Source organism: Psittacula echo, assembly GCF_963264785.1.
Source record: "Psittacula echo genome assembly, chromosome: 7".
Classification (NCBI taxonomy): domain Eukaryota; kingdom Metazoa; phylum Chordata; class Aves; order Psittaciformes; family Psittacidae; genus Psittacula; species Psittacula echo.
The window spans coordinates 309,634-337,032 of NC_137740.1; the positions used below are offsets into that span (position 1 = coordinate 309,634).

Genomic DNA, 27,399 nt, shown 5'->3' on the forward strand with positions numbered 1-27,399 from the left:
CTGCAGTACCCAGTTTTGGACACATGATGGCAGCACAGAGCGGAGCCCGTCGCCCCTCCATGGCCCTTCGTGTCTCCAAAACCTGCAGTACCGAGTTTTGGACACATGACGGCAGCAGCGAGCGGTGAACGTCGTTACTCAGGCCGCTCCCGTCTCCACCATCTGCAGTACCTTGTTTTGGACTCATGATGGCAGCACAGAGCAGAGCCCGGCGCCACGCCATGGCCCCTCCCATCTCCACCACCTGCAGTACCGCGACTTGGACACATGACGGCAGCACACGCTCACTTTTTCGGCACCGAAGAGATAACGGGCTGCGAAACGGCCTCTTCCCGCCCAGTTTCCATCCTCCGAGGACACCAACTGCTGACTGGGAACAGAGCTGACTCTTCTCTGTCCCCGGTGCCTCCGTACCAAAAACCATTCCAGGCCTTTGCCGCTGTCGATGGGACAAGGCTGGGCCTGTTCTGCCCACGCTCCCCAAGCAGGGAAAGCGCAAAGGCGCGTTCACGTACAAGATGCTGCTCAGCACACCTGCCCCCTGTGGAGCGCTGGCGGTTCCGGCTGTGCTGCCCACCCGCCGCCGCTGGGATGTGGAAGAGAACCAGAAGGTAAGCGAGAGAACACTGCTGGCTTGAGATCAAACAGTTGAACAAGCAGCAACCGCACAGATCCCAAACGGGATGGGTTTCTCTCTAAAACTTTGTGTGGGTATCCCCCACCTCCCCGCACACCCAGGATCACAGGAGTGGGAGGACTTTTGGGCTCCACAAGCACAGCCTGCCACAGAAGGTCCCTGTTTGGAGGAATGGGACCCAAATCAAGCTGTTACCCCCCTTTTTTCAGGGAACCCACCCCATCCTCACCTGCTCCTCTGCCAAATCATCACCCCCTAGCCCACTGAGACTGGGTTGCCCCAAATGACACCATCCATCCCCAGATTCCCCCACATCCCCCTTTTTATGTATGTCACACATCACCCCCATAAAACACCTCCAAACAATGAGGAAAGCTGCCCCAAGCAGCAGCTCATCACTTTAGTAACTGCCATTCACACAGGTACATGCAGCCTGAAGAAAATGCCAGAAAGAAGAGGGGACAGCACCCGCAGCCCTGTCCCACAGGCTGCAGAGGATGGTGCCACAGCTCTTGATCAGGCTCTGCTCTGCGACATTCCCTCTCTGTTCCCGTGCTGGGACGCCAGAGCACCACGGCCCTGGTACCTTATGGAGCCTCACGACACATCTGCAACAAAAGCCCTTGAAGGTACTTTTCTTCCCCCCCGCCTTCATGGAGCTATGGACAGTGCTACCAAAGACCCTCAAATTCAAGCCCATTTGGCTACTGAGGACCATTTACAGGTAATGTTAAAATAAGTTTGAAAGCATCTACTCCATCTTTTTGTGTTCTGGTCCCGCTCCTTGGCATACAGATGACAGTAAGAAAACATCAAAACCAAACTCCTTCTTTAACATCTGTTTCAAGAGAGCAGTGTGCAGAGTAGGTAAACACAGAGTCTTGATGGGCTGGAAGCAAGCCCAAGGCTCCAAAATAAGGTGCACAGAAGAGCGGAACAGTTCTGATTGGGTCAAACTATGCCAGGCTTCCAGGCACGCACCCCAGAACTGTTCTTCCTGGTGCTGCACTGGCTGACCCCAACAGCGAGAAGTGCACCCTGCCTAGTCAATGTCTGAAATGTGCGTCACTTCCCATCTGGTTCCTCTTGTTAAGAACCCTGAATACAGAAGACTTCTTTCTGCCATGGCCCTCACTGGTGTACCCAACAAATACGGTATTTACTGATGGAGGTGATGAGTGAGAGACTTGGCAACAACGGCCTGAAGAGAGGTGAACTGTGGTTAGTAGCCTAAATCAATAAAAATCCTTCTTCAGTAAAGAACCACAGCGCGCCCATTATAAATGTTACTCTGTTGCGCTGGTATGTTTACAAAGAAAGATACGTTAAAAGGAAATAGATGCTATAAATACATATAAAATACATTTTGTTGTTACAAATTACATATTGTGCTGTTCTATATTACCCATTTAATAGATAAATGCATAGTAAATTCTCTATATGCACCCATTTATGCAGATTTATGGATGCATGTTCAGCAGTGCAAATAGAGCGTGCCTGTGCAAGACAAGTGGATCACCTGTTTCAAAGACTGCTTTTCGTTAGGCAAGACCTTTACTATCAGATGTAAGAACCATAATAGCAGATACATTGGAAGAAAACACTGAATGTTATACAATTTATTTGTCTCTAGAAAATAATGAAAGGGATGTAGTCCATTATCAAAAAAACCTCTGTTCCTCATATTGAGTAAATGCTTTTATTTCAGGTGTGTATTGTGGAAAGAAACCATGAAGCATATGGTCTTTCAGTAGTGAATATAATTCAGACTAAGCATTAAAAAATTAAAAACATGTGGAAAGCAGTGTTTTCTAATGCTATGAAAAAAAACAGAATCACCTCGCAGTCATAACAATTAGAGCAACATCCTGTGCAATACATTACTGTTGCTCATCACTCTGCCCAGGTGCAGGACAACTGGCTTCATACTTCTTTTTCAAGCCTTGCAAATATATCCGCAAACTGTCTGGATCCAATCGAGAATTTCTGGCAGTCTGAACCAATCTCATTGCTAACTGGTACACAGCTCTCTGTCTCAGCATCTCAGGAGTGCTCTTCTGCCTGTGCTGTTCTCAAAAACACACCCACGAAGTAAAATAGGAAATCAATTATCTTCTGTTATTAAAATGCTAATATTAGCTATTTTCCACCTCCTTCAGACCTCATGATTCTTGACTTGTACACCAGCACTCCATCCTAAACTCCTTCACCCTAAGGACTGCTGTGGGCTGTCACCTAACTGCAACCTTCAGTATAGTATTTTGTAACTGGTTCAGAAATAGAGATTTTACTGACATCTACTTTGCTAAAACCAGGGGCAGTGCTTCTCCCATATCCTTCCAGGAACTGAAAATGTCTTTAGAGTTTTATAAAAACTGTGAATTACTCCATTACAATTTTCTATTACATACCAAAATTTGTTTTGCAATGTGATTTGTGATTTCCTTTGCATCCACAACGATAGATGATGGTAGGGAGGAAACTTCTGCAGCTTTTAATCCTAAATATATAAAAAGACAAATCAGGGGTTTTGATGTCATTTTCCCCTACCTTCCACACTATGTCTGCCAGAATTAACTTGGCCTATTTTTGAAGGGAAAAATTTCAATTTTTATTGAAATAATTTTTATATACATTTTCTCTTTGTGTCTCTTTTTGTTTTTAATAAGCAGTACGGTTTTAGGAGTTACAAACGAAATGCCTCCTGTGCTACCTCTGAGATAGGCCTCCACATGAAGTTACTGCTGGGAACACTGTAACTGCGCAGGATGAGGCACATGCGGGGTTGAAGCTGAAAAATAGCAAGCTGGTGCTAGCAGCTTCTCTGTTCTATTCTTTTAGTTGGGCAGGCCAGAATATGCTGTGGTTGTGTTAAGTGCACTCTCCCTTAAACCCAGACCTCCAGTGGATATGGAAAGGAAGAGATGTACCTTTTTGTCCCTGCCCTAACATAGCTTTTTCCCCTCTGCTTGTGGCCCTGGCTGTTCTGAGAAAGCTGTGCTTCCTCTGGCACTCTCATATTGTAGGGTTAAAAATGAAAAAGGGTCAAGAAAGGAACCTGCCCTCTTTCTTAGAACGTAACTTTGCTCAAGTAAGGGCTGTTGCAGCATCTGAAACTGAGCTTGTGCAGGCGAAGGGAAGGAAACTTATTCTGAAATTCTGATAAAGAAACATTTTAAGTCCAGTTAATGGAAGCCTGACTGGAATAATTCCTAGGCCTCAGTTACCACTAGTCTTCAGAAGACATGTGTAGCTAATTTTCTGCTGATTAAAAGTCACCTAAATCAAACTTCAGAATCTAGTATTTGGAAATGTACGGAGTTCTGCAGCTGTGCCTTACTGTCACTCACTCATTTCTTTATTGACCCATTATGGGTCAACCTGCAGAGTCTTCAGTTTGACTTATTCTGAATCATAGAATAGAATCATATAACAGGGTTGGAAAGGAGCTTAAGATCATCCAGTTCCACCCCCCTGGCAGGGGCAGGGACACCTCACACTAAACCATGTCACCCAAGGCTCTGTCCAACCTGGCACTGAACACCGCCACGGATGGAGCATTCACAACTCCCCTGGGCAACCCATTCCAGTGCCTCACCACCCTCTCAGTAAAGAATTTCTTCCTTAGATCCAATCTAAACTTCCCCTGTTCAAGTTTTAAACCGTTACCCCTTCTCCTCCTACTACAGTCCCTAACGAAGTGTCCCTCCCCAGCATCCTTGTAGGCCCCTTTCAGATACTGGAAGGCTGCTCTGAGGTCTCCACGCAGCCTTCTCTTCTCCAGGCTGAACAGCCCCAACTTTCTCAGCCTATCTTCATACAGGAGGTGCTCCAGTCCCCTGATCATCCTTGTGGCCTCCTCTGGACTTGTTCCAACAGTTCCATGTCCTTTTTATGTTGAGGACACCAGAACTGCACACAATACTCCAAGTGAGGTCTCACGAGAGCAGAGTAGAGGGGCAGGATCACCTCCTTCGACCTGCTGGTCACGCTCCTCTTGATGCAGCCCAGGATACGGTTGCTTTCTGGGCTGCGAGCGCACACTGCAGCCGGCTCATGTTCATTTTCTCATCGACCAGCACCCTCAAGTCCTTCTCTGCAGGGCTGCTCTGAATCTCTTCTCTGCCCAACCTGTAGCTGTGCCTGGGATTGCTCCGACCCAGGTGTAGGACCTGGCATTTGGCATGGTTAAACTTCATAAGGTTGGCATCAGCCTACCTCACAAGCGTGTCGAGGTCCCTCTGGATGGCATCCCTTCCCTCCGGCGTATCAACCGAACCACACAGCTTGGTGTCATCGGCAAACTTGCTGAGGGCACACTCAATCCCACTGTCCATGTCACCGACAAAGATGTTGAACAAGATCGGTCCCAACACTGATCCCTGAGGGACATCACTCGTTACCGGTCTCCAGCCGGACATTGAGCCATTGACCACAACTCTTTGCGTGCAGACATCCAGCCAGTTCTGTATCCACCAAGTGGTCCACCCATCAAATTGATGTCTCTCCAATGTAGAGACAAGGATGTCATGTGGGACAGTGTCAAACGCTTTGCACAAGTCCAGGAAGATGGCATCAACTGCTGTGTCCTCGTCCATCAGTTCCGTAGCCCCATCATAGAAGGCCACCAAATTGGTCAAGCAGGATTTCCCCTTAGTGAAGCCATGCTGGCTGTCACCAACCACCTCCTTGTTTTTCATGTGCCTTAGCATGCCTTCCAGGAGAATCTGCTCCAAGAGTTTGCCAGGCACATAGGTGAGACTGACTGGTCTGTAATTCCCCGGGTCATCCATTTTCCCCTTCTTGAAAATGGGGGTTATATTTCCCTTCTTCCAGTCATCGGGAACTGCACCTGACTGCCATGATTTTTCAAATATGATGGCCACTGGCTTAGCAACTTCATCCGCCAGCTCCTTCAGGACCCATGGATGGATTTCACCAGGTCCCATGGACTTGTGCACGTTTAGGTTTTTAAGATGGTCTCGAACCAGATCCTCTCCTACAGTGGGCCTAGGGTCTTCATTCTCACAGCCCCTGCGTCTGCTTTCCAAGACTTGGGTGGTGCGATCAGAGCCTTTGCCAGTGAAGACTGAGGCAAAGAAGTCATTAAGAACCTCAGTCTTCTCCAAATCCAGGGTAGCCAGTTCTCCCGATAGCTTCCGGAGGGGGCCCACGCTGTCCTCAGTCTGCCTTTTATTTGCAGTGTAACTATAGAATCCCTTCCTGTTATCTTTCACATCCCTAGCCAAATTTAATTCTAACTGGGCCTTAGCTTTCCTAACCTGGTCCCTAGCTTCCGGGACAACATCCCTGTATTCTTCCCAAGCTGCCTGTCCTTGCTTCCACCTTCTATAAGCCTCTTTTTTCCCTCAAAGTTTCCTCAGAAGCTCCTTATCCATACAAGGAGGTCTCCTGGCCCTCCTGCTGCACTTCCTTCTAGTTGGGACGCAACACTCCTGAGCTTGTAGCAGGTGATCCCTGAATATCAACCAACAGTCTTGGGCCCCCCGGCCCTCTACGGCTATATTCCATGGAACCTTACTAAGCAGGTGCCTGAAGAGGCCAAAGTCTGCTCTCTTGAAGTCCAGGGCAGTGAGCTTGCTGCACGCTCTTCTCACTGTCCTGAGGATCTCAAACTTGACCATCTCATGATTGCTACAACCAAGGTTGCCCTGGAGCGCCACATTTCCAACCAGCCCTTTCCTGTTGGTGAGCATGAGGTCAAGCATGGCACCTCTCCTTGTCGGCTTCTCTATCACTTGCAGAAGAAAGTTGTCTTCCACACAATCGAGGTACCTCCTGGATTGCTTGTGCTGGGCCATACTGTCTCCAACAGATATCAGGGTGGTTGAAGTTCCCCATGAGGACAAGGGCCTGTGAGAGTGAGGCTGTTTCTATCTGTCTATAGAGCATTACAGTGAAGCACAGAGCTGAAGTTAAAAGAGAAGTAAACGCTCTTTCCTGAGAACACCGATGATTTAGTGGAACCTCTCAAAATCAGCCTTTGGCTGATACACCGTATAATTCCTGCCATTTTTAAAAGAAACTCTATGCCTTTTTTCTAACTGAAAAAGGCCAAGCTGCTATTTAAATGATATATCATTACATATGGCAGACACGTAAGAGAGTTTTACATAAACCTCAACATTCACAGCTGTGAGTCTCTCCAGAACTTTCACTCATTTCCATCACTGACTCGAGCACTGTGTGCTGAGTTTGGCTCTTCTCATTCAGAGGTGAATGAAGTAGCTGCTCACATTATAAAAATGGGGCTTTTTTATAGAATCACAGAATGGTTTGGGTTGGAAGGGATGTTAAGGATCATCTAATTCCAATCCCCCACCACAGGCATGGAAAATTTCATCCAAGTTCTTCATACTACACCAAAACTAACATCTCACTGCACAGTTAAAGCACGTAAGTATTAGGAATATATTACAGATCTGCAGCTGTAACTCTGAGAGAGATACTAACTCAGGAGAAATCCGTCAGCAGAAAAATATTGTTAGATGCCTATTAACTGAAATAATGTCCTATATAACGTTTACTATGTTAAAGTCATAGTAGAATCCATTACCATAGTTCTTTTCCTCTGTATATCCTTTAGAGAGTGTGTAAGTGTAAGCAATTTTCTCCTTATTTCCAGCACTACTTCTCACATGTTGTACTTCAAAATGGTAGTTTTCCACATTGGGATATAAGGCATCTATATGACACAGTTCCAGGAAATGTGTAGCAAACAATGTAAATGCCTAAATAAGGAAACAACAAAGAAAATTTCTGTTGGAAATGATCCTGGAATAAATTACATTAAATCAGAAAAATTAGATGATCACCTAACTCATGACAGAGGTGAAACTTTCAACCCATCTAAAACCATCTCCCTATTTTCTAAACAAGCCTCCAGCCTGTGTGACTGCTGTGTGGAACTGCCACTGTACTTCGGAAAGGTAAAAGCCAAGTAAAAAGGTTCAACATTTGAGCATTCAAAGCTGTACGAAGCAAAACTAAAGAGATCGGGGTTGTTCCCTTTCTAGACAGAAACGCAAACTTGCATTTAGGATAAAATAATTAGAAGGCAGGTTTTTTTTGGTTTTGTTTCTTTTCCAAAACAGAAATACCTTTAAATTCAACAGATATTCACAGGCAGCGTAACAAATGCCAATTCCTTCTTCAGCACTGGTACCTCTGCCAAGTTCGTCAATTATGATGAGTGATTTGTCATTAGCGTTTTGTATGATGTATGTTATCTAAAAAAATATTTCACATGTTACCATCCCTACAAATGCATTTTTTAAGAACCCCCATTAGGAACAGTGCTGCTCAGAGGGATGCCCAGAGGGATACTCGAGGAATACTCTGCCTTATTCAGATGAAACTTACAACAGAAATTCTTAAAAATAGTGTCAGAGCCATAAATTTTACCTTTTCACAGCTTTCCAACAGCTGCCAATTCTAACCAAGCAAAGACTCCTCTTGCAGCATTCCTCCTCTTGTCCACTGAATATATCCTTTTCCCTCAAAACTGTATCAGTTTGGGAAAGGGAACTGAGGGAGCTTAGGCTCATTTAAGGTCCAAGGAACAGTAAAATGTCAAAACTACTGTCCAACAGACCACTGATTTTTTCTTGTATTGGCATATCTTGTTATTTAAGATATGCCTGGGTTTCTGTGGTTTATCATTAAGTAACAGATGACAGCTGAATTTCTGACTACTTTTAAAAGTACATTCTTACAGTGGAAATATACTAGTACAATTCTTATTAGCCTAACAGCAAAAATGGGCCTTGGACCCTGACTTAGCCATGTTCAATACCTCTTTCATTTCCTTCATGAATGTTGAGGCATTTGTTTCTATATCATCATCCATACCTATTCTGGTAAATATCTGCTCTGCTATTCGAAAGGAACAATACTCTGCTGGGACATAAGAACCTACGAAACAAGTAAAATATGAGTTTTCTCGTATCAGTGTGACATGACAATCTGGAACTTGCAGTTGTTGGGGACTGCACCCACAAACACATGGTGGACAAATTTTATTCCCCACTGCTAAGTAATTTCATCCTAATAGAGACAGGGTCAGCTTATTAAGGTGTTTCTTCCGTGCTACCAGCCTGATGTGGAATGGGTGGTTACCTCCATCTTTAAGGTAAAAAACATGAGGAGTCTAACTGAGACTCATTCCTATACTCAGGAATTTCTCATGCTCCTTTTGAATTACCAACACATACGTAGCTTGATGAGCACACTTCAAGGACACTTGCTATCAATCTAATATAAGGTGCTAGACTGGGTTAAGACGCTCCAAAGGGCTGAAGCACACAACTGTACCTCTCCTAAGAACAGACTGCGGAGGCTTCCAGATACACAAACAGGGCCAATGGCAGACCCAAAACCTTGCAGTGGCTTCTGTCAGCAACACAAGAGCTGGTAGGAGCAAACAGACTAAAAAACACCTGGTACCATTTAGACAGAATCTTATTCTAGAAGCCAAATCATTCAACTTCATAAATATTTTTAAGTAGAAAACAACCATCTGCAGAAGATTAGTAACACGGTACATTATTACTCACCAATCTGTGCCATAATTTGACAAAGAGCAATCTGTTTTAGGTATGTTGATTTTCCACTCATATTTGGTCCCGTAATAATGACAAAATTGTTACCCTCTGTCAGATATGTATTGTTAGGCACAGGTTTTTCCACAGCTATCTTTTCAAGAATGGGATGCCATCCCTGCTTGATCGCTAAAGTATCCGTAAATTCTGGACGAACTAAAGGAGAAAAAGGATACAGGACACTGCAGAGTTGGTATGGAAAGCTTGACATTTTTAAACTAGTGAGTTCCGAAACAAAGTCATTCTTGCAGAGCAAAAGCCAAACTCGGACTCTATTCCCCGATTTTCACTTTCCTGTAGAGGGCAAAACTGACATGCAGCACTTGGCAAGAACTACCAGCCACTTTCAGGTACAGATTCTGACTGTCATGCAAATCTTCATGACTTGTTACTACAGAAAGAACCCCATAACACTTCATTTCTAAATTAACATTGTGTTTGTGTTCTGTAGTAAGTATGGTTAGACTCCAGTAATAAAGAAAACTACGAAGAGCAAAACTTGAAAAGTAATTAAAACAGAAAGCCTGAAAGCCAGTTTCATAACTAATATATCCTTATTAATTTATGTTTATACTGCTATGAGCATACCAAGTATGGGGTCATCAACTCTCTTACTACTACTTATGTACCTCGTTATACAAGCACAAGAGGAAGTAGCATTCGTTCTATTTCTGTTCTATGTTATTGCATTGATTATCTGTGTGGGTACTAGGCCTACAAAGATCCACTTGATACTGAGACTATCTGTATGCATTTCTGTGAGAATACAGTTCTTCTCTGAACCTGTTCTGTATGTTCTCTTTGTCCACCTCAATGGCAGTACCCCAGGCTAACAAAGAAGTGTTGCTAAATTTGGCAGTCTGCTTTAATGGAGCAGACTTCAAGAGAGAAGTGCTAAAACAGTTCCTCAGCTTTAAATATTGGGGAACTCTAATTGCCTGGTGTAGGTTTTAGTCATTTAATGATTTAGATGAGAAAGTCACCTGGTAAAGGGGACTGAAAGCTACACATGAGAGTACATTTCTTTTAGCGGATGCACATTCATGCCTGGCTGTGCAAACTGCAGGTGTAGATTTACAGGAGAAGCTAAGTGGCTTTGGTCTTGTTATTACTGCTGAAGAAGACTTGTGCTCTGATTCATTTGGTGGGAAAGACTGTGATGCTTCGATCACATCAGGTAATGCTCAGTTCATTTACATATCAATTCATATGCTATGACTGGAATCATCAGCACATGAAGATTCACAGTCCAAAGTGCAAAGTAAACTGATCCTGCTCATGAATGGAGAATTACATAGCAGCATCAGTAATGATGGGCTAATACATCTCCTAATGGCTTCTAGACCTGATTAAGTATCTACACTGTATTGTACTGGAGGCAGGTATTCCAGCTCAGCATTAATTGAAGACAATGTGATCATTTGTACATTGCAGAACTGGGCAAGAGAAGCAGGTGAAACAATATGACAGTAAGCATGTGATCCTGGATTCCTTACAAGACTCTACTTCCAAAAACATCCAGATGTGCTACAGAAATTGAAGCAGATAAACAAAGGTAGCCACATATTTTGTTTTATGCTACTTAGTGTTGATCTGCTTGTATTACCTTGTGTCCTTTCAGAACAGAAGTGTAAACTCAGAATGTTCACAGACTTTGTACTTTTCAATAGAATATGCTTAAACTGAAAAGACTTTTGAAAAAAACTGGCTGTGAAGGCTTACAGAATCTAAATGGCAGAATGCAATTTCAGTGAATGGAAAGAACATCAGCACAAAACTGGCAAGGATAGGTCAGAGACACTCACATGAAGTCTACTGAGACCTAGAAAAAGAAATTGTGGACTTAGCAATTGGAAAACCAGACAAAACAGCCTGGACATTCTCCAGCAGGAGGGACTTTATCTGGCCCATGACTGAATCAAAGAAGAAACTTACCATAATCAGAAAGGGTGCAGGCATGGGCAAATGAAAGCAGCATATCCAGCATGGACACAATGTCAGACAGCTTGTATAGGCAATGAATGTGTTCATAGATCTCGTTCAGTAGCTTACACACTATTCTGAAATAAGACCAATGTAGTTGTTCCACAGTAATACTGTCATTTCATACACCTTACAGAAATAAAGCAAGTTAAAAATGTGCATACTGCATACATTAGGATAGGTGGTTACTCATAAAATACAATCATCTCTGCTACATGCAAGCAAATGTATACATTTCTTTGAAGCAAATTAAGATCTTATACCATCATCTCAGATCAAATTCTCCTATCAGACCCAAGACTCAAATACCAACAGCTCACAGGAAAGCTTCACAAAGAGAATGAACTAAAAATACAGCTATGGAAACAAGTATATTTTATTAACACATCAAATGCAATTCTAATTCCCTTAGGCCTTTATGTTAATAAAGCCCCCATACGGTTTCTAGAAAGAATTTCCGTAAAACTGACATGCAATGTTATGCTTAGTGAGTCTCCTGAAACAGACAGCAGAGCAACATGACAGCAGCAAGGGCAAAATACAGAAACAGACAGTTCTCCTGGAAATGCAAGGATTCTGCATTACAAACAATGCATTCATTGTGTCATTCTGCATAGATAAGTCACCCATAAAAAACTAACATATATGATGGCCACTCTTATTAAAAAGTGCCAATATGTTTGTAATCACGCTTAATACAATACACACTTTGTGGTTTAGTTGGGTTTTGGTTGGGTTTTTTTTTGGTCTCAGGAAGTACATGTCGTAAATGTCACTTTGGATTATTTCTGCAAGTGGCCACAACTGAACAGAAATCCAGCTTTAAGAAAGTAAGTAGCTGTTAATTGGACAAATTCCATGGAATTAACAAATATTAAATGGTCTTACAAGTAGGTCATGTGATATATTTCTCTCAGGGACTCCTGACATCTTTCATTCATCTTTATTAAATCTGCTGAAGTGAAGCTATATGTGTTTTTCATTTTAGTGATCTATAGAAAATACAAACCAACAGTAAGAGCTGGCCACATTATCAGAAACAAAAAATAGTTTCTAAAATGCAAATTGGGAACAATCCAGGACGGGGGGGGAAGAGGATGGATGGAGCAGGAGAAACAATGCCTGGTTTCATTTTTTCCATATACATTTTAATGAAGAATCCATATAAGAGAATGCCGTTATCAGCAAGATATATAACTTTATCCTCACACACAACATAATTGCATGTGATTGCACATTTCTCACTATATTAATTAGAAATAGGGCAGTTATAAAAACATACCCATTACACCTTCATTTACTTCTACGTATCTCCAATGAAATTATTCTAATTGTTGCTTAAATTACCGTTTAATGTGTCCTTTAATAATGTATTATACATTTTTTATATACTAAGTATACAAACACATTATGCAAAAACATATCTAGTACAGATACCTTTGTAAATTCTGAAGGAAGTTGGCCATTGGGTAATGTTGAACAATCAATATTCATCTGGATAAAAAACCCACGAGCAGAGCTGAAACTTGTTTTCATTGGCAGGTTGTACTTTTCTGCAAGCTGTGTGATCATACCTATATACCACAAATACAGACTGGACCCAAATTACATAGAGACTTGTGCATGCACACATACGTTTGCTTTGGTACAAAGACATACTGTTAATGAGATTTATAGGTGCTGCATGTGTCAGGTAAGCAACATGACAAAAGGCCTCAGAGGCAGGTCTCCAGGGAGTTACTGAAGTAACTTATCAATGTAACAGATGTGACTGCATAAAGCTATTGAGAAAAAAAAAATCGAGTGGAGAATCAGATAAATTCATGTGGCTTTTAAAGGCAGGTCATGCATTGGACCAACTCCCACATGGGCCTAACGATGGCAAGGAACGTTTGCTCAAGCACCTAGTGTCACTGTCTCATCAACAGTGAGTGATGAGAGATGATGAGTGATGAGATTGATGAACTCAGGAACTCTCAGTTTTTAACCAGTTCATGATTCTAAGCAATCTTCTTCCCCCAGACTGAGGGTTGTGCTTTACATTTGTAATCCCCCCCTTAAATCCATCTTGCTCCTAGCTGAGAAGATACCATATGTGGGAAACTGTTAGATGATAAAAGAACATGTAGTGTTAAATGACGGGAATTCTGAATACTTCAAAGATGGTAATGGTGTAGTACTCCTGCAAGAAGAAAGGATGGAGTTACTTAGTAGTGTTTCCCTGCTGCTCAAGGCTCTATGCTTGCCCACTCTCATATTCCAACCACTCCAAATGTAGACTAGCAACTGAGGACATTCTGGATATAGAATCACAGAATGGTTTGGACTGGAAGGCACCTTTAAAGAATTTAGTCCAGCTCCCCTCCCATGGGCAGGGACATCTTTCACTACATCAGGTTGCTCTAAGTCCCATCCAACCTGACTCTGAACACTTCCAGTGATGGGGCATTCAGAACTTCTATAAGAAACCTGTTTCAGCATTTCATCACACATTATAAAAAATTTCTTATGTTCAACTTAAACATATCCTCTTTCAGTTTAAAACCACTGCCCCATGTCCTTTCAGCACAGACCCTGGAAAAAAAAAGAAAGGTCTTTCTCCTTCCCTCTGAAAAGCCCCATATTGTTTACATATTGAAGGTCTCCCTGAAGCCCTCTCTTCTCCAGGCTGAATAACGCCTAGTCTCTCAGCCTTTCTTCACAGGAGAGGTGTTCCAGACCTCTGATCAGTTTTGTAGCCTACACTGGACCCACTCCAACAGGTCCCTGTTGTTCTTGTGCTGGAGAACCCAGAGCTGGACACAGTACTCCACTGGGGTCTCACCCGAGCAGAAGAGAGGGGGAGAATCTCTCTCCTCGACCTGCTGGTCACGCTTCTTGTTTACGTAGGCCAGGACATGATTTGCTTTCTGAGCTGTAAGCTCACACTGCCGGCTCATGTCCAATTTTCTGTCCACCAGTATCCCAACATCCTTCCCTGCAATCCATTCATTCCCCAGCCCATACTGATACTGGGGACTGTCCTGACCTAGGTGGAGGGCCTTGCACTTTGACTTGCTGGACTTCAAGACTAGAGGCCCACCCTCAAGCCTGTCATGGTCCGTGTGGAAGGCATCTGCTCCCTCCCACCAATCAACTGCACCACTCAGCTTGGTATTGTCCACAAACTTGCTGAGCATGCATTCAATCCCACTGTCCATGTCACTGATGAAGATGGTAAATTGTATTTGTCTTAGTATGGACCCTTGAGGGACACCACTTGCTACTGGTTTCCACTTGGACATTGAGCTGTCACTCACTGGATGTGGCCATTCAGCCAATTCCTTATCCATCTCATATCTACCTCTCATTCCTTAGTCCATCTGTCAAACCCCTCTCTCTCCTAATTAGCAGCAAGGATGTTCTGGAGGACTGAATCAAAGGCTTACAGAACTCCAGGCAGATGACATCAGTATTTCAGTCTTAGTCACTGAAGAGTTTAATCCAGTAACAAGAAAAGAGAGAAGAGTCCCTTCTGCAAGCACGTGGGCTACAGTGAAAATAGGCACACGGAAGACATTCACACATGCTGGATTCCCAGCAGCTACCAAATATTGGAAGGTTTAGGAAACGAAAAACAATAGCCTCTGTACTTTTCACTGTGAACTATGTAGAATATAAGACTGGAAAGGAACAGGAAGCTCAGAACATATGACAGATGCTAAAGTTTCTGATGCTCTTTTTAAGTTTTCAAAAAACGAAGAAGATGGTCCTCTAGCTAGAAATCAACATCTTATTACTAACACTGGAGATCCATTTCAGAAGGTTGGGGTTTTTCCTTCTGTTTTGACTGAATGATAAACAGGAAGATTATTAAAGCACAGTAACAGACATGATGGCAAAATTCCTTTCATTTGTGTTTTCCAACTCTTACAAGCTTGGCTAAAAAGTAGTTCACAGATCAAGACTGCTTAAAATATAAAGAACACAGAACTCTGATATTTTAAGTCAAGAAGCTAAACTAAAGATTTATGTGCTTTATGCAGAATGTTTTAGGTGGAATAATTCTGTTACATTACTTTAACTTTATTGTACTTTCAAAGGATAAGGATCAACAGACTTAAATATAGGAGCCACAATACAATTGTTCAACTTCATTAAATAAAACTGAGTTTTTATCTGCAAAAAGGAGAATCTCAGTATGTATCTCAAAAGTACTTCAGTTACTTATCAACGCCGATCAGTTTATAGTAACTATTTTTTACACATTAGAAGGTTATAACAGATGGGATTATATGGCTTCTATATGCCACGTGCAATATACTTTGAACTCCAAATAAATAAAATTTGGTTTAGAAATACCTGCTATGTCATCAACAATTTCTGTGTATGTTCTACGAGCTATGTCGAGGAATTCATTGATGTTAGGCTTAACAGCATAGCACTTCTGGGTCCTCATACTCAGACATCCTTTTGTGTACCTTGTATCGTCATTAATGACAGTTGTAATCTTTTCAAGTATAATTCCAAATCTGCAGTATTAGTTGTATTGCTAATTAGCTACATAATATTTTACTATTTTTTATTTGTAATAGCATCTCAAAATTACAAATAAGAGCATTACAGATTACTGAAGCAAATTATGCACTGTTAAAACAAACCACTAAATTTCATGTCTACTTTTGCCTCAGAATGAAGTATGACTATAGCCAAGTCTGACCAAAGACGTCACTCAAACGTTTGGGAGATGGAAATTATTTCTCAAAGATATAGGCAACACTTGATTTTTGCATTGCTATGGGGATACTGGGAAACCACTACTTCTGTCTTCTCAGAATTATTTCTAAAAGAGTGCAGCTCATCAGCAATTGAAGTCTCACAACTAACTTTCTGGTTCACTTTTTTCCTCTGTATTTTTTGTTAGATGAACAACAGATTTTTTGACAATTAAAATCAACTTTTAGGCAAAAGAACTGAGCTATACCTGTAACTACAGGTAAGCAAAGATGCAACATCTTAATTCTTACACACATTCTTAACATAAGAGTTTTTAACATACTAGCTAAAGTATCCCGATAAATACCTTGTATCTTCAAGAGAATTGTAATAAGCCTTTAGCAGTGGTGTGGTACAGCTTCTTAAAGCAGCCTGTTGAAGAGTAAAATATGGACATGAACAGTTAGGGAGCTTTTTAGCCCTTTCAAAGGACAAAGTTCTCAGATTCACTGAGGCTACATCAGTGGTTGGATAATATGAGCAGGAGTTTCAGTTAAATGTCTGTTATAAAACCAATTATTCAGGTAATGGTAGGAATCCAGTTCTTAACAGAGTATCAGACTCAAATACGTTATTTCCAATAGGCTTAAGAATTAACAGACTGTGTTGGCAGGATCATGTTCTGACAGATTAAAGTAAACTTACTTTTTTCTTTTTTTTTTTTTTTTGACTTGATGATACCTATTGGTCCCTTCCAGCTTGAAATATTCTATGACATTTAACAAACTGCATTGTATAAAAATAAGGAAGAAGCAGTCTGTGCTTTACAAAAAAATGACATAACTTACCTTTAGAGGCTCCACAAGTTCTAGGGTATGTTTCAGGTAGATTAAATTAGTTATTTTTGATTCAGCAGTTTTAACCTGTTGAAAAATTTTACAAATATTGGAGATGTTTGTAAGTCTGCCTGTTTGACGTACTTAAGAACTAGCAGAACTCATACTGTTAACTGTAACACCTTCGTACTTTTAACAAAAATTGCTACAATGCTTTATAAGCTCACTTCGACAACTTGACGTGTAACAGCATTAAAAAATGCTTACCTAAATTTTACATGGCCTATTGTGATAGCTTGCCTACCAGTAGCTAATATTTTCATTTGTCTGTACTGATAATGATTGACTAGCTCAAGCCATGAAAACTTCTAATCTCCTACATAGCTCTGTGAGCTCTACAAGCTCATAAACTCTTTCAAATTGAATACATTATTCACAATAATTAAGCAGCATAGCCCTTTTCAGAAATGATGTTAAATACAACATAACCCAATTTGGTTGACTTATCCTTGGTTAATATATGTTCTTAAACATCTACCTTTGTAATTAAAAACAAATCCAATAAATGTTTAAAAGTCTTGCTTACATTAATGACTAACTTAAACATGTTTTGTCCACATAGCTATTCTACCTTGCTTTCTATGCCCATTAACATTTACAGTAAAGAATTTTGCTGATGATATTAGAGCATAGCATATGTAATGCATAGCATATGTACTACATATATGCTGTGTGAGAGGATTTTAAGAAACCAACATAGATAAGCACACTGTTTGGTTCTGAAGAAAACCTAATGTCAGTTTTCAACACAAATGTAGGAGTATGACCCTGTGTGAAATCTTTTCCTCTTTGTATATAATAACTCTTTACTCTTGTGGTAGAGGGCATTCCTTGCCTTCTCTTAACCTTCTATATGAAGTCATTTTTCTGTAAAAGACAAGACTAAATAATGCTACATGTATGAATGGAAGAATCATGATCTGCAAATACATGTGGAGTCTAAGTCCCCATGATGGAATTGGACATTGAAAGAACAGTACGGTCAGATATGTAGAGCTGGTATTCACAGAGTGTACCTTGCTAGAATAGTTCTTACAGGAACTTTAACTGGTGTTAAGAGGATCTTTGTACATGCATGCTCAAAGGGAGAAAATGAACAAATACAGTCAATAGTCAGTAACTCTTCCATATAATGTTACTTTCTTTAGACTCGTTAGTGACTAAAATGCAAGCCTGTCTTTTATGGAGTCTTCACCAACATTTGTTTATAAACTAGTTAGGAACAGCAGCTGACCTCCAGTCGAACAAACACACTGCGGTACACTGAAGAAAGAGAAACCTTACTTTAATTAATCACAACTACTCCCTGGTTAAAAATGTTACACTGTGATTTTCAAGGTGAAAGATTAAACCTTTCTCAAGCTCCTAAAAGATTTCACATGGGAAATTCATTATAAACACTGAGGAGGAAAGAGAAGTTCTAAGGAATCTGAATCTGAAGGTATATTCCGTAATTTTCTCAAAGGTGATCTGTGATGGAAACCTTCTCTGTCGGCTGAGCTCCTGAATGCACTCTGATGGATGTCACAGGAGGCATACAACACATACAGACCAAAACCATGGCTGCCACTGTCACACACATAAGGAATAAAACACCTTCCTGCTGAAGCCTGAACACAAGCAGATAAAGTATTGCTTGTCTTTCAACTAAGCTATGTTATTCTAAGCATTCATAGCTTTATTGTCTAGTTATACTTTTATGAATAAATGCTTTTATCTGCATTTAATTTTTGACATTTCATTTGACATTCATCATAGAATAGTTAGATACATGATTTAATGTAGCAGGGTACTCTTTCAATCTGTAAAACAGGACCATGAGGAAACTTAAGAGTAATCATTTCGCCAATACATTACTTATCACTTGCATTCAAAGGTTAACAGAGAAGCATGGGTCAAGTTGAGAACAGGATGCACAAACGACTTCCAAACACTATCCATAACCTAGAGGTCTCTGTTATGTGCTTGAGACATAAGATTATCTGCTTTTGAGAACAGTCAGTGTAGCGGCAACTTCTGCTTCATTTGATACTGCTTATGCTATGCAAGTGAGTATATTGCTTTCTGTCAGCTCGTTGTTCAGAGGTTGTTCATTAACCCCTGCATGAAAAAGCTGCACTTGGTTCATACAGCATCTGTGCCTTGGAAACTAACAGGTAAGTTCCATTTCTGGCTCTGTATGTTTATGTGACTGACTTAGTCCATCTGTTTTGTATGCAGAGCTGAGCAAAGTCAGAATGCTTCCTAAGAACCTTTCTCAAAATAATTTTTCAGGCAATAAGGACTAATTTCTATTGACCTGCATTATATGACAATTAAGAAATTATTTATTTTCTAGTAAGAAAGATGTTTAATTTTCTTTAGTCTATTAAAAAGTTTATCGACCTCCAAAAATAAAAGTAAATTTCTGTTATACTCTTCCTCTTAGGCTGATGCGAAGGACATTCCTCTCTCTCATCATAGAACTGTCGAATAGGATGTACGTGTACGAAGAATAAAGGTGGGGAGTGATGAAAAAGTAAACAGTTTTGAAGTCAATTGGCATAGATTTAGAGGAACGTGATATTGAAGCAAACACATTTTTCTAACATTCTTCTATGAGAATCCTCTACTGCTGTAAAATACGATCTACTCTCAATCTGTAATAGAATTATTCCTCATAATAATATTATATAATTAATATAATTATTCCTCATTATTTCTCATCATATCATACGTATTTATAGAGATCACATTTATATATTGCACATTTTAGCCAGATAACTCATTATCTAAAGTGTATTTCAAAACATACTGTATCCTGCTTTGGAATTTGTACCAAAACTGAAAGTAGTTGTTCTGTATCCAGGAATTTTGAGATAACTGTAAAACAAAAGTACAGAACAGAAAATGAACTATAATTATAGTAAAATCAATTTTTTTACATGCACATAATTACTTAGTAATACTTACGTTAATTTTTTTCTTTCATTCTATTTTCAGAAATTCTTTACCAAGTTAAAAAATGGGTTAAAAATAGCTGCTATCTCAATTATTTACTGCATCTAAATATTATTTACTGGAGGTCATATATCAATTCAGCAGTATTCTTTTTGTTAGATTGAATCATATTTCTTCTATGATTAAGATTACATGATCCAGCTTCAGGTGGACTAACTCATACTCTGGTACTGTCTTTATTTTACATTTGTCTGTGCCACTGCTTTATGGAGCAATGACAAAAGAACATGCATACACAAGTATTACAGCAGTGATGCCTTCGCTTTTAATGTATACATTATACATATTTGTATTCTTCCAACACAGTGTGTATCTAGCCATAGAGATGAAGAGTTAAACTCTTTGAAAAAGCTATTGGCCTGCTGACTACTATCCACTTTAAGCAGTGAAATTAACTTTTCTTTGCAAAATACTTGAGAAAAACATCACTATCAAATAAAGATTACTTCAAAAATTAAGTGCCCGCTATGTTACCTGACAATCACAAAACCCAAGTTTTCAAACGTATTAAGTCACCCCTCATACTTTCATCTATCAGAAATAAATGTTTAAAAAGAAATATAATACTATGAATTAAAAAATAAACTGCTACCTGCTTGAAGACCAAAAAAGAGTTCCTCATCCTGGAGTAATTCCTGAACACAGTCCAGTCTTGTGTTAATTGTTTCAGTGTCTACTAGTGGCTCCAGGATATTGGATCTAAGTCTTCGACTTCCACCCGGAGTTTTGGTGTAGTTTAGTACACCAAAAAGTGTGTGACCATTCCTTTGAAAACAAAATGGACTGGAGAATACACTCACAAAGACGGTAAATGTCAAGGACATTTTCAGATAAGAGTACCCTACAAATTTGAGACATGCTTTTGGGATGCTCAACACCTCCCTGTTTGCCATGTGTATTTTATGAACTACAGCAGTTTAGGAAGTCAGGCAATTTAATGCAATTTAATGCAATATTATTCCTCATTATATCATTTTCCTAAATATAGAAATTCATTTGTGTTCAGTATTTTCTTCATTTTTTGTGGTAGTATTCCATTCCTACTGCAGTGGTGCAGTTCACATTTTTCCTCTCAGTTGAGCTAATTAAAACCAAACAAACCCAACATTAGGAGGCAAGTTAGAGTCTGAGATCAAACACTAATCTGAACATTTTCATTAAAATACATTTCTGAAAATTATTTCAAATCCTTAAAAGTCCAGAAGAGAATTAAGCTTTGGATTTATTTTTTGAAAGAACAGACTTACAGCCATTACAGAACACAAATAACATGCTTATGATCTGTAAATAATATTCTCATGTTCATGGCTTTTACATGTTACATCCCAGGGCCTCACACTTAACGGCTGATTGTATCTGTTTAAAATAAACAGCCTACAATATTTACACCTAGTACATACCTAAGGTTTTTTTCAGTTTTAGAAACCTTCAATGCTACTGGCTTGAAAGAAGGCCACATAAACACTGTGACTGAAAGGAGAATTTGAATAAGAAGAAATCAGACACCAAACTACATAAAGATAGCTAGACAGTACAGAAACTCCTGAAATATCATGGTCCAAAAGAAGAAAGCAATAGTCAAGAGAACTAAAAAAAGGGTGAAATTCAAAGCCAGTTTTATTAAGGACATACTTACCATTAGCTGCAATTCATAGCAACAATTAAGGGGAACTCTACATTTGGGACAGTACCCACACTGCTTACCTTTAAGCAACTGAGGGCTCATTTCCCTGTACGGTAAATGAAAAGAGACAAGTCCCTACAGATACTGCCACAAGAACTTGATTTAGGTGTTTCTGGTGTGTGCCTGTACTATTAACGTTTACCTGTTAATATCTGATAAAAAGATATTGAACCAGGCATGCCTGTACTGGTGTGTGCCTGTACTATTAACATTCACCTGTCAGTATCTGATAAAAAGATATCAAAATAGGCTTTAGGGGTAATATTTGGGTAATGGAAACAGCTCTGTCTGGTCTGATTCAGACTTGCTACTGGGTCAGCAAAAAATTGTGCAGCTATAATGCTAAAAAAAAAAAAAAGGCAGCAAACCTTCAGGCAGTTTACTGTTGCTCAGTTCCTCCTCCTTCCTCCCAAAACTATCTGTCAAATTAGAGGAGCTTTCAGAGAAATATTGCTCTGAGGGTGCCAATCCTACAGGCTGGCTTCTGCAGTTACATATGAAGCAATGGAGCAAACAAGAAGGAACTGGAGGCAAAGCATGGCAGATGAATAGAAAGAAACCATAGTTACCACCCTCTTCTGAAGAACAGATCTAACTTTGTTCTCTGTGATCCCCACAAGAAGAGAAAACCAGGGAGAAAAACAGAGCAAGAGCCGAGCAAGACAAAAGGCAAAAGAACAGTGGTAGAAAGGTAAGGGTGGCTGATCTAGTCAAAGGTGCCCCTGCCCAGAGCAGGGAGCTTGGAACTAGAAGATCTTTAAAGGTCCCTTCATACCAAAACCATTTCATAATTTTGATATACCTCTAAGCAGAAAGCTATTACAAGTAATACTTGGAGAGCGAGCAATCTTCAGGCTCTCCTTTTTATGTCAGGGTGATGAATGGACTTATAAGCAGAGGTGGATCTCAGAACTTGGCAGGCAGCCAGTTCCAACCAGAAGTGTAACAGTCTTGAGAACATAACTCTTGCAGCTCCCCTTCTGCCCAGAAAGCAAGGAACTCCTGGTGAAAGAAGCATTCCAAGCATTGTTCTCATTGTGGAGAACAACTTGCACTAGTCCTTAGAAGTAAAGGAAAACAAAACAATGTTTCAAACCTGTTAATCTTGTGTAAAATGAATAAAATCCAGGCAGTTTAATCCAACATAAGCAACTTCTTGTGGACATGTTACCTCTTTCATTTCATTATCTGTGAAATTTTGCATCAACATCTTTTTAAGTTTACACTGATTCAAAGATGACTTTGTGTCATCTTTCTGCAATTCATTTGTGGGATTCCTATGCTAGAAATTTTGTGCTGAATCGAAATGTATTTCTCTGTCCAAGTATTTTTTGTAAGCTCTGAATAGTATATAAGATCTGTCAGAAATAAATATAATGGTCAGCTCTTTGACACAAACATCAAGAACACTTGGTAAAATACAACTTTAAAAAATGCAATTTGTAAACTTAAATATTCTTACCGAGAATCTCTGTTATTAATCACTAATTCCAGATTTTGTGCTGATGATGAATCTATCATGGCTGTTTTCTCACTCCCCTGGAAACGCACCTTGAGCGATTTAGGAGCATAAACTGAATTCTGAATGAACTCTACATATTTTAGCAAGGCTGCAGCAGCTGCAAGACAGTAATACCTTGAAAAGAAACAATCTTTAATGAATGTTGAACAGGGCTATTGAAATACCACAAAACCAAGCACTGCACTACAGAAATTACATTCACACTTGTGCTTGACAACTACCGGGATTGATAGCACTGAAAACACAGTATGTTTTAGGTATGCACTAACCCATGAATAGTGCACATATATGCATGTAAATAAAATATTCATGTTTGACTGTCTGTACACTTGACACTCCACACTATATACCTGGTACTTCAAACATACATATTTCAGTACATGACTTGAAGACTCAAGTCACCAAGGACCACTACTTAAAATTGTTGGTACAAGGAAAACAAAGAGGAGAAAGTGGAAAGCTATGAAAACAAAAACAAAACAAAACAATAACAGGAAAAAAAAAAAAAAGCCCCAAACAAAAAAAAGGCTGTAATGGGCTTCCAATGCAAGTTTCTAGATGTATCAGAAACACTGGAGGGCAGAATAAAAGAACAGCTCTCTTCTGGTTTTCTAGCTTTTGCACCAACCCACAAGACTTGTGTGCTAAGTATGCAAAAAGGTGTTAAAAACTTATCTGAACACCGTGTGTTTTTTGCTTATTTAAACATACTTTGACTGAACCTCCATGAAAATGGTGCTGAATTCAGACGCGCACAATTGTTCTACGTATTCCAAACCCTTAGTTTCATTGAAATATTTTCTTTGCACAGTTGTAAAAGTCACATTCTGTGAAGATGGAGGGGAAAAGCAGATAGTTTTAAGAGTTACAAAGATTTTATCATCAGACAAACTTCCCTATTTTTCTAGTGATATGTGTTTCCAAGAAAATCTATCATTTGGTTTAGCAATCTGTGTAAGTATTCATTCTAGCTTATTAGCACATGCAAGCCACACTACCGCCACTCATTTTTCCTTCTCTTTGCTAATAAGTACATATAAATAAGCTCATACTACTGTTTTGAGCAAATTAATGTAGGCTTTTTCTTGGATATTGCTCTTGCTCTCAAGAATGAGACAAAGAACTTGGATTTGGTTAAAATTAATGACTATGGAAAATTATTTTCATGGTAGCATCAATGCTGACACTGAAACTGCAGTTTTCTCTTGTCAAGGTTTAAGTCCAAGGGATCATTATCAAGCTGTCAGTGGTAAACTGGCAATAAAGATACACAGATTAATGTAATGTTATGCGTGGGATGTGCAAGCGGTATATGCAAAACAAAGAGGAGAGGTCAGGAAGCAGAAAAGGACTCGTGAAGAGGCCATCAGCAGTACAGACAAGGGAGCAATTAAACCAGTATTCAATACAGAGTTTTTTAAAACTTCCGAGGCTTTAATACTTATAAGTTACATACACTATTTATCTCATGCTCTTTCACCCTGCAGTGCTCTTTCTCCTGTTCTGTGATACATTAGCCCCATCTATTTATCAGGTTGAGAGAACAAAAAAGGAGCAAAGGAAACTGCTTGATTTCTTTTAACCTCTGAGTCTTTCCTAGGTTCAGTATTGCTCAAATTATTTCAATACTATAAATTTGAAACCTGGGTCTTTAATCAGAAATATACTTCTCTCTGCAATTGTTAAGATGAGATCTACTAGTGCTGGAACTGCATTTATTCTTTACCATGGTAAAATTAGGCCCAAAAATCATAAACCACACAAAATCTGATTGCATTCAGGGTTTTACAAGTTGTGGAAAGCTCTCAAATCAACAATCGTATAAAAGTGATCAACAAGAACTCTAAAATATTGAATGAAATTTAAGAGCTTACCTTGAAATGTTCTGTTATCAGACTGAACAATTTTGTTGTGTTCCCTGGATCACAAGCAGTGTTTGACATTATGATTTCTAGTGGTGTTAAAATCTTGAGTTTAGTAATGACCTGAACAAAAAAATTATAAAATCAATGAAAATCCATATATAATCTAAAATATGAACCAGCAATGAAGAATTACAGCATCCTTGTATTTTAAAAATTACAAATATGTGTAAATATTGTAAATAAAGACCAAACTTTCTGCTGAGTTCTACACTGAGTAAAATTTATCCATATCTATAGATATGGGTATCTAAATATACATGAAACCACATTAACAAAAAAGACAGGTATCTATTCCATGTCCAACACCAAAACATGTTTGTTGTCAAAGCAAGAGATAAATATCCAGAACTGTATTCCATGGCTAAGATGGGAGAAGGACTTATTTTCAACAGACAGCAGCTTTCTGGGCTTGCAGCTGTAATGTCAATGGTGCTCTGGAACATGAAGAAATGTAACATGTCTGAATAGCAATAATTTTTTGATTGAGACTTGCTTTAGCCTTTCCTGTAACCTCCTCTTACAACATTTCTCTCATTTTTACACACCTGCTGCAGGGATTCAAAGTACACTAAATGCTTTTCTATTTATTTACTTCATAAGAGAGAACAAACATTATGCATTTATATAATCATCCACATATTCTCAAGGAAGAAACATGAAAAAACTTTAAGTGCTTAGAATTTAAGATGTGATAGAAGGGACAGGTAAAAATGGAAAGGTGAACAAGCATAAAGAAAAAATACACAAAATATATAATATAAGGGTATTGCAGGGTGGGAGGGAAAGCTGCTGCTGCCCATCGTGTTTGGTAATCATTAGGAAGTTTTTTTCAGAGGCATCACAGATAAAGTGAACCTTGAGGAACTTAAAGAATACACGAAAACTTCACTGAATTAACTTACAGAACATTCAAAAATAAAAGGGTGTACAAGAAAAATAAAATACAAAAAGTTTGATACCAATCACTAGCAAAACATGGATAGTGACACTGTAAAAAAGCAGCTGATCAGCAGATAAGACAGTACTGTTAAACGTGGTAAAGAATGAGATATGAAACTAAGCCATGTAGTGCCTTTGGGGAGAAGTTCTGAAAGTTGAGTTGTTTCGTTTTGGGGTTCTTTGTTTGGGATTTTGGGGTTTTTTTGACTGGATGGTCAATACAGTATCAGGTATGCCCACAGACTGAAGAACTCAGTAATCTGAATGGAAAAATATAAAGATATGCATACAAAAAAAAAAAAATGCCATCTTTTAGAATAGTAAGGGAAGAAAACATTGAACAATCTGGTCAAGGCCTGACAAGCAGTAACAGAAGATGTAAACTTGACAAGTTAGAAGCCTGAGTAGCAGAGAGGAAAGTTGTGTTACCATAATTTAAAGACAAAACATGAGTCTTAAGAGAAGTAACATTATTTTAACATTAAATGCAAAGCAAAAATCAAAAGTAAACGGATAGGGAGGGAGTTTGGGCAGCTAAAACACTTCTCAGTTTGACAAAGATAAATTTCATGGGACACTAACACAGTTAACCTTGACACAGTAGAACAGGGGAGACTCTAAACACAGCTATTGCTAGCTGAAAAGAAAGCCTTTTACACTTAGAAGTAACTGCAATCTTCATGAAACCATTGAACAGCTTCCACAAAATTAATCCGACATTTCCTTGCAAGATTCTAGTCTTAACATTCTTTTGCTTACACAGGACAGGGTTTTTCTCCTAGGTACTAGTAGATCAAGTTTTCACTTCCACACCTTTAAGAGAATGGTTATTTAAGTTGCCACATCATCACCTGAACCTCAACATTTTATCATGCACCCACATTTTCAAGGTGTACATCTCATTTTGAATTTTAGTACTGCGTATTACGGAAGTACTTCTGTAGCTGCCAGGTTTAATATGTACCCACGTGTGTCAAGATCAGGATAAGCTTTAAAAGTACTGCTGATTAAAAAAAAAGAATTACATTAGACAACATATATTTTAGTAAATAGATTTGATGGCTGTTTATATCCTGAGTCATAGCTACTTATTCTCCTAAATTTAGTTTTTATGCCTTCAAATATTGTAAAGATCCTACAAGCCACATTATTTTCTAGTATGCATAACTACAACAAAACCATTAGATGTTTTACTAATGTTTGTGTTGCATAAAGCAGAGATATTACTCTCCAAATTGGGATATTCAGTTCTGTATTCAGAATACTTGGCTGTAAATGGAGTGAATTTCAGTTCAAGCTGAGACAGAATATTTATGCAATCAAACAAAGCCAGACCTACAGTTACCCTACCCTACCATGCCATAAATGCCATTCTGCCCTCAGAGCTGTTCTGTCTGATGAAAAATATTTGCAAGTTCTACTACCAGGTATTGCCCAATGATCTTCAAAACTAGGCATCTCACTCCCTCACAATTCAGACACACTGGTTTTTGCAAA

At 39.3% G+C, this 27,399-nt stretch overlaps 1 protein-coding gene across 1 annotated transcript in view; it reads right to left on the reverse strand.

The window, feature by feature from the left end:
* Positions 1 to 2,517: 2,517 nt before the first annotated feature.
* Positions 2,518 to 27,399, reverse strand: part of MSH4 (mutS homolog 4) — a gene marked incomplete at both ends in the record, with an annotated part of 30,652 nt that continues 5,770 nt past the window's right edge. Inside the window, 17 exons of the mRNA XM_080623339.1 lie at positions 2,518 to 2,703; positions 3,049 to 3,137; positions 7,215 to 7,389; positions 7,759 to 7,887; positions 8,454 to 8,572; positions 9,214 to 9,414; positions 11,194 to 11,318; positions 12,130 to 12,233; positions 12,679 to 12,815; positions 15,583 to 15,752; positions 16,304 to 16,368; positions 16,785 to 16,859; positions 19,627 to 19,694; positions 20,425 to 20,597; positions 22,979 to 23,152; positions 23,750 to 23,865; positions 24,913 to 25,023. Of these exons, the coding sequence (XP_080479465.1) occupies positions 2,518 to 2,703; positions 3,049 to 3,137; positions 7,215 to 7,389; positions 7,759 to 7,887; positions 8,454 to 8,572; positions 9,214 to 9,414; positions 11,194 to 11,318; positions 12,130 to 12,233; positions 12,679 to 12,815; positions 15,583 to 15,752; positions 16,304 to 16,368; positions 16,785 to 16,859; positions 19,627 to 19,694; positions 20,425 to 20,597; positions 22,979 to 23,152; positions 23,750 to 23,865; positions 24,913 to 25,023 (2,217 nt within the window). The remainder of the gene's footprint in view (positions 2,704 to 3,048; positions 3,138 to 7,214; positions 7,390 to 7,758; positions 7,888 to 8,453; positions 8,573 to 9,213; positions 9,415 to 11,193; positions 11,319 to 12,129; positions 12,234 to 12,678; positions 12,816 to 15,582; positions 15,753 to 16,303; positions 16,369 to 16,784; positions 16,860 to 19,626; positions 19,695 to 20,424; positions 20,598 to 22,978; positions 23,153 to 23,749; positions 23,866 to 24,912; positions 25,024 to 27,399) is intronic.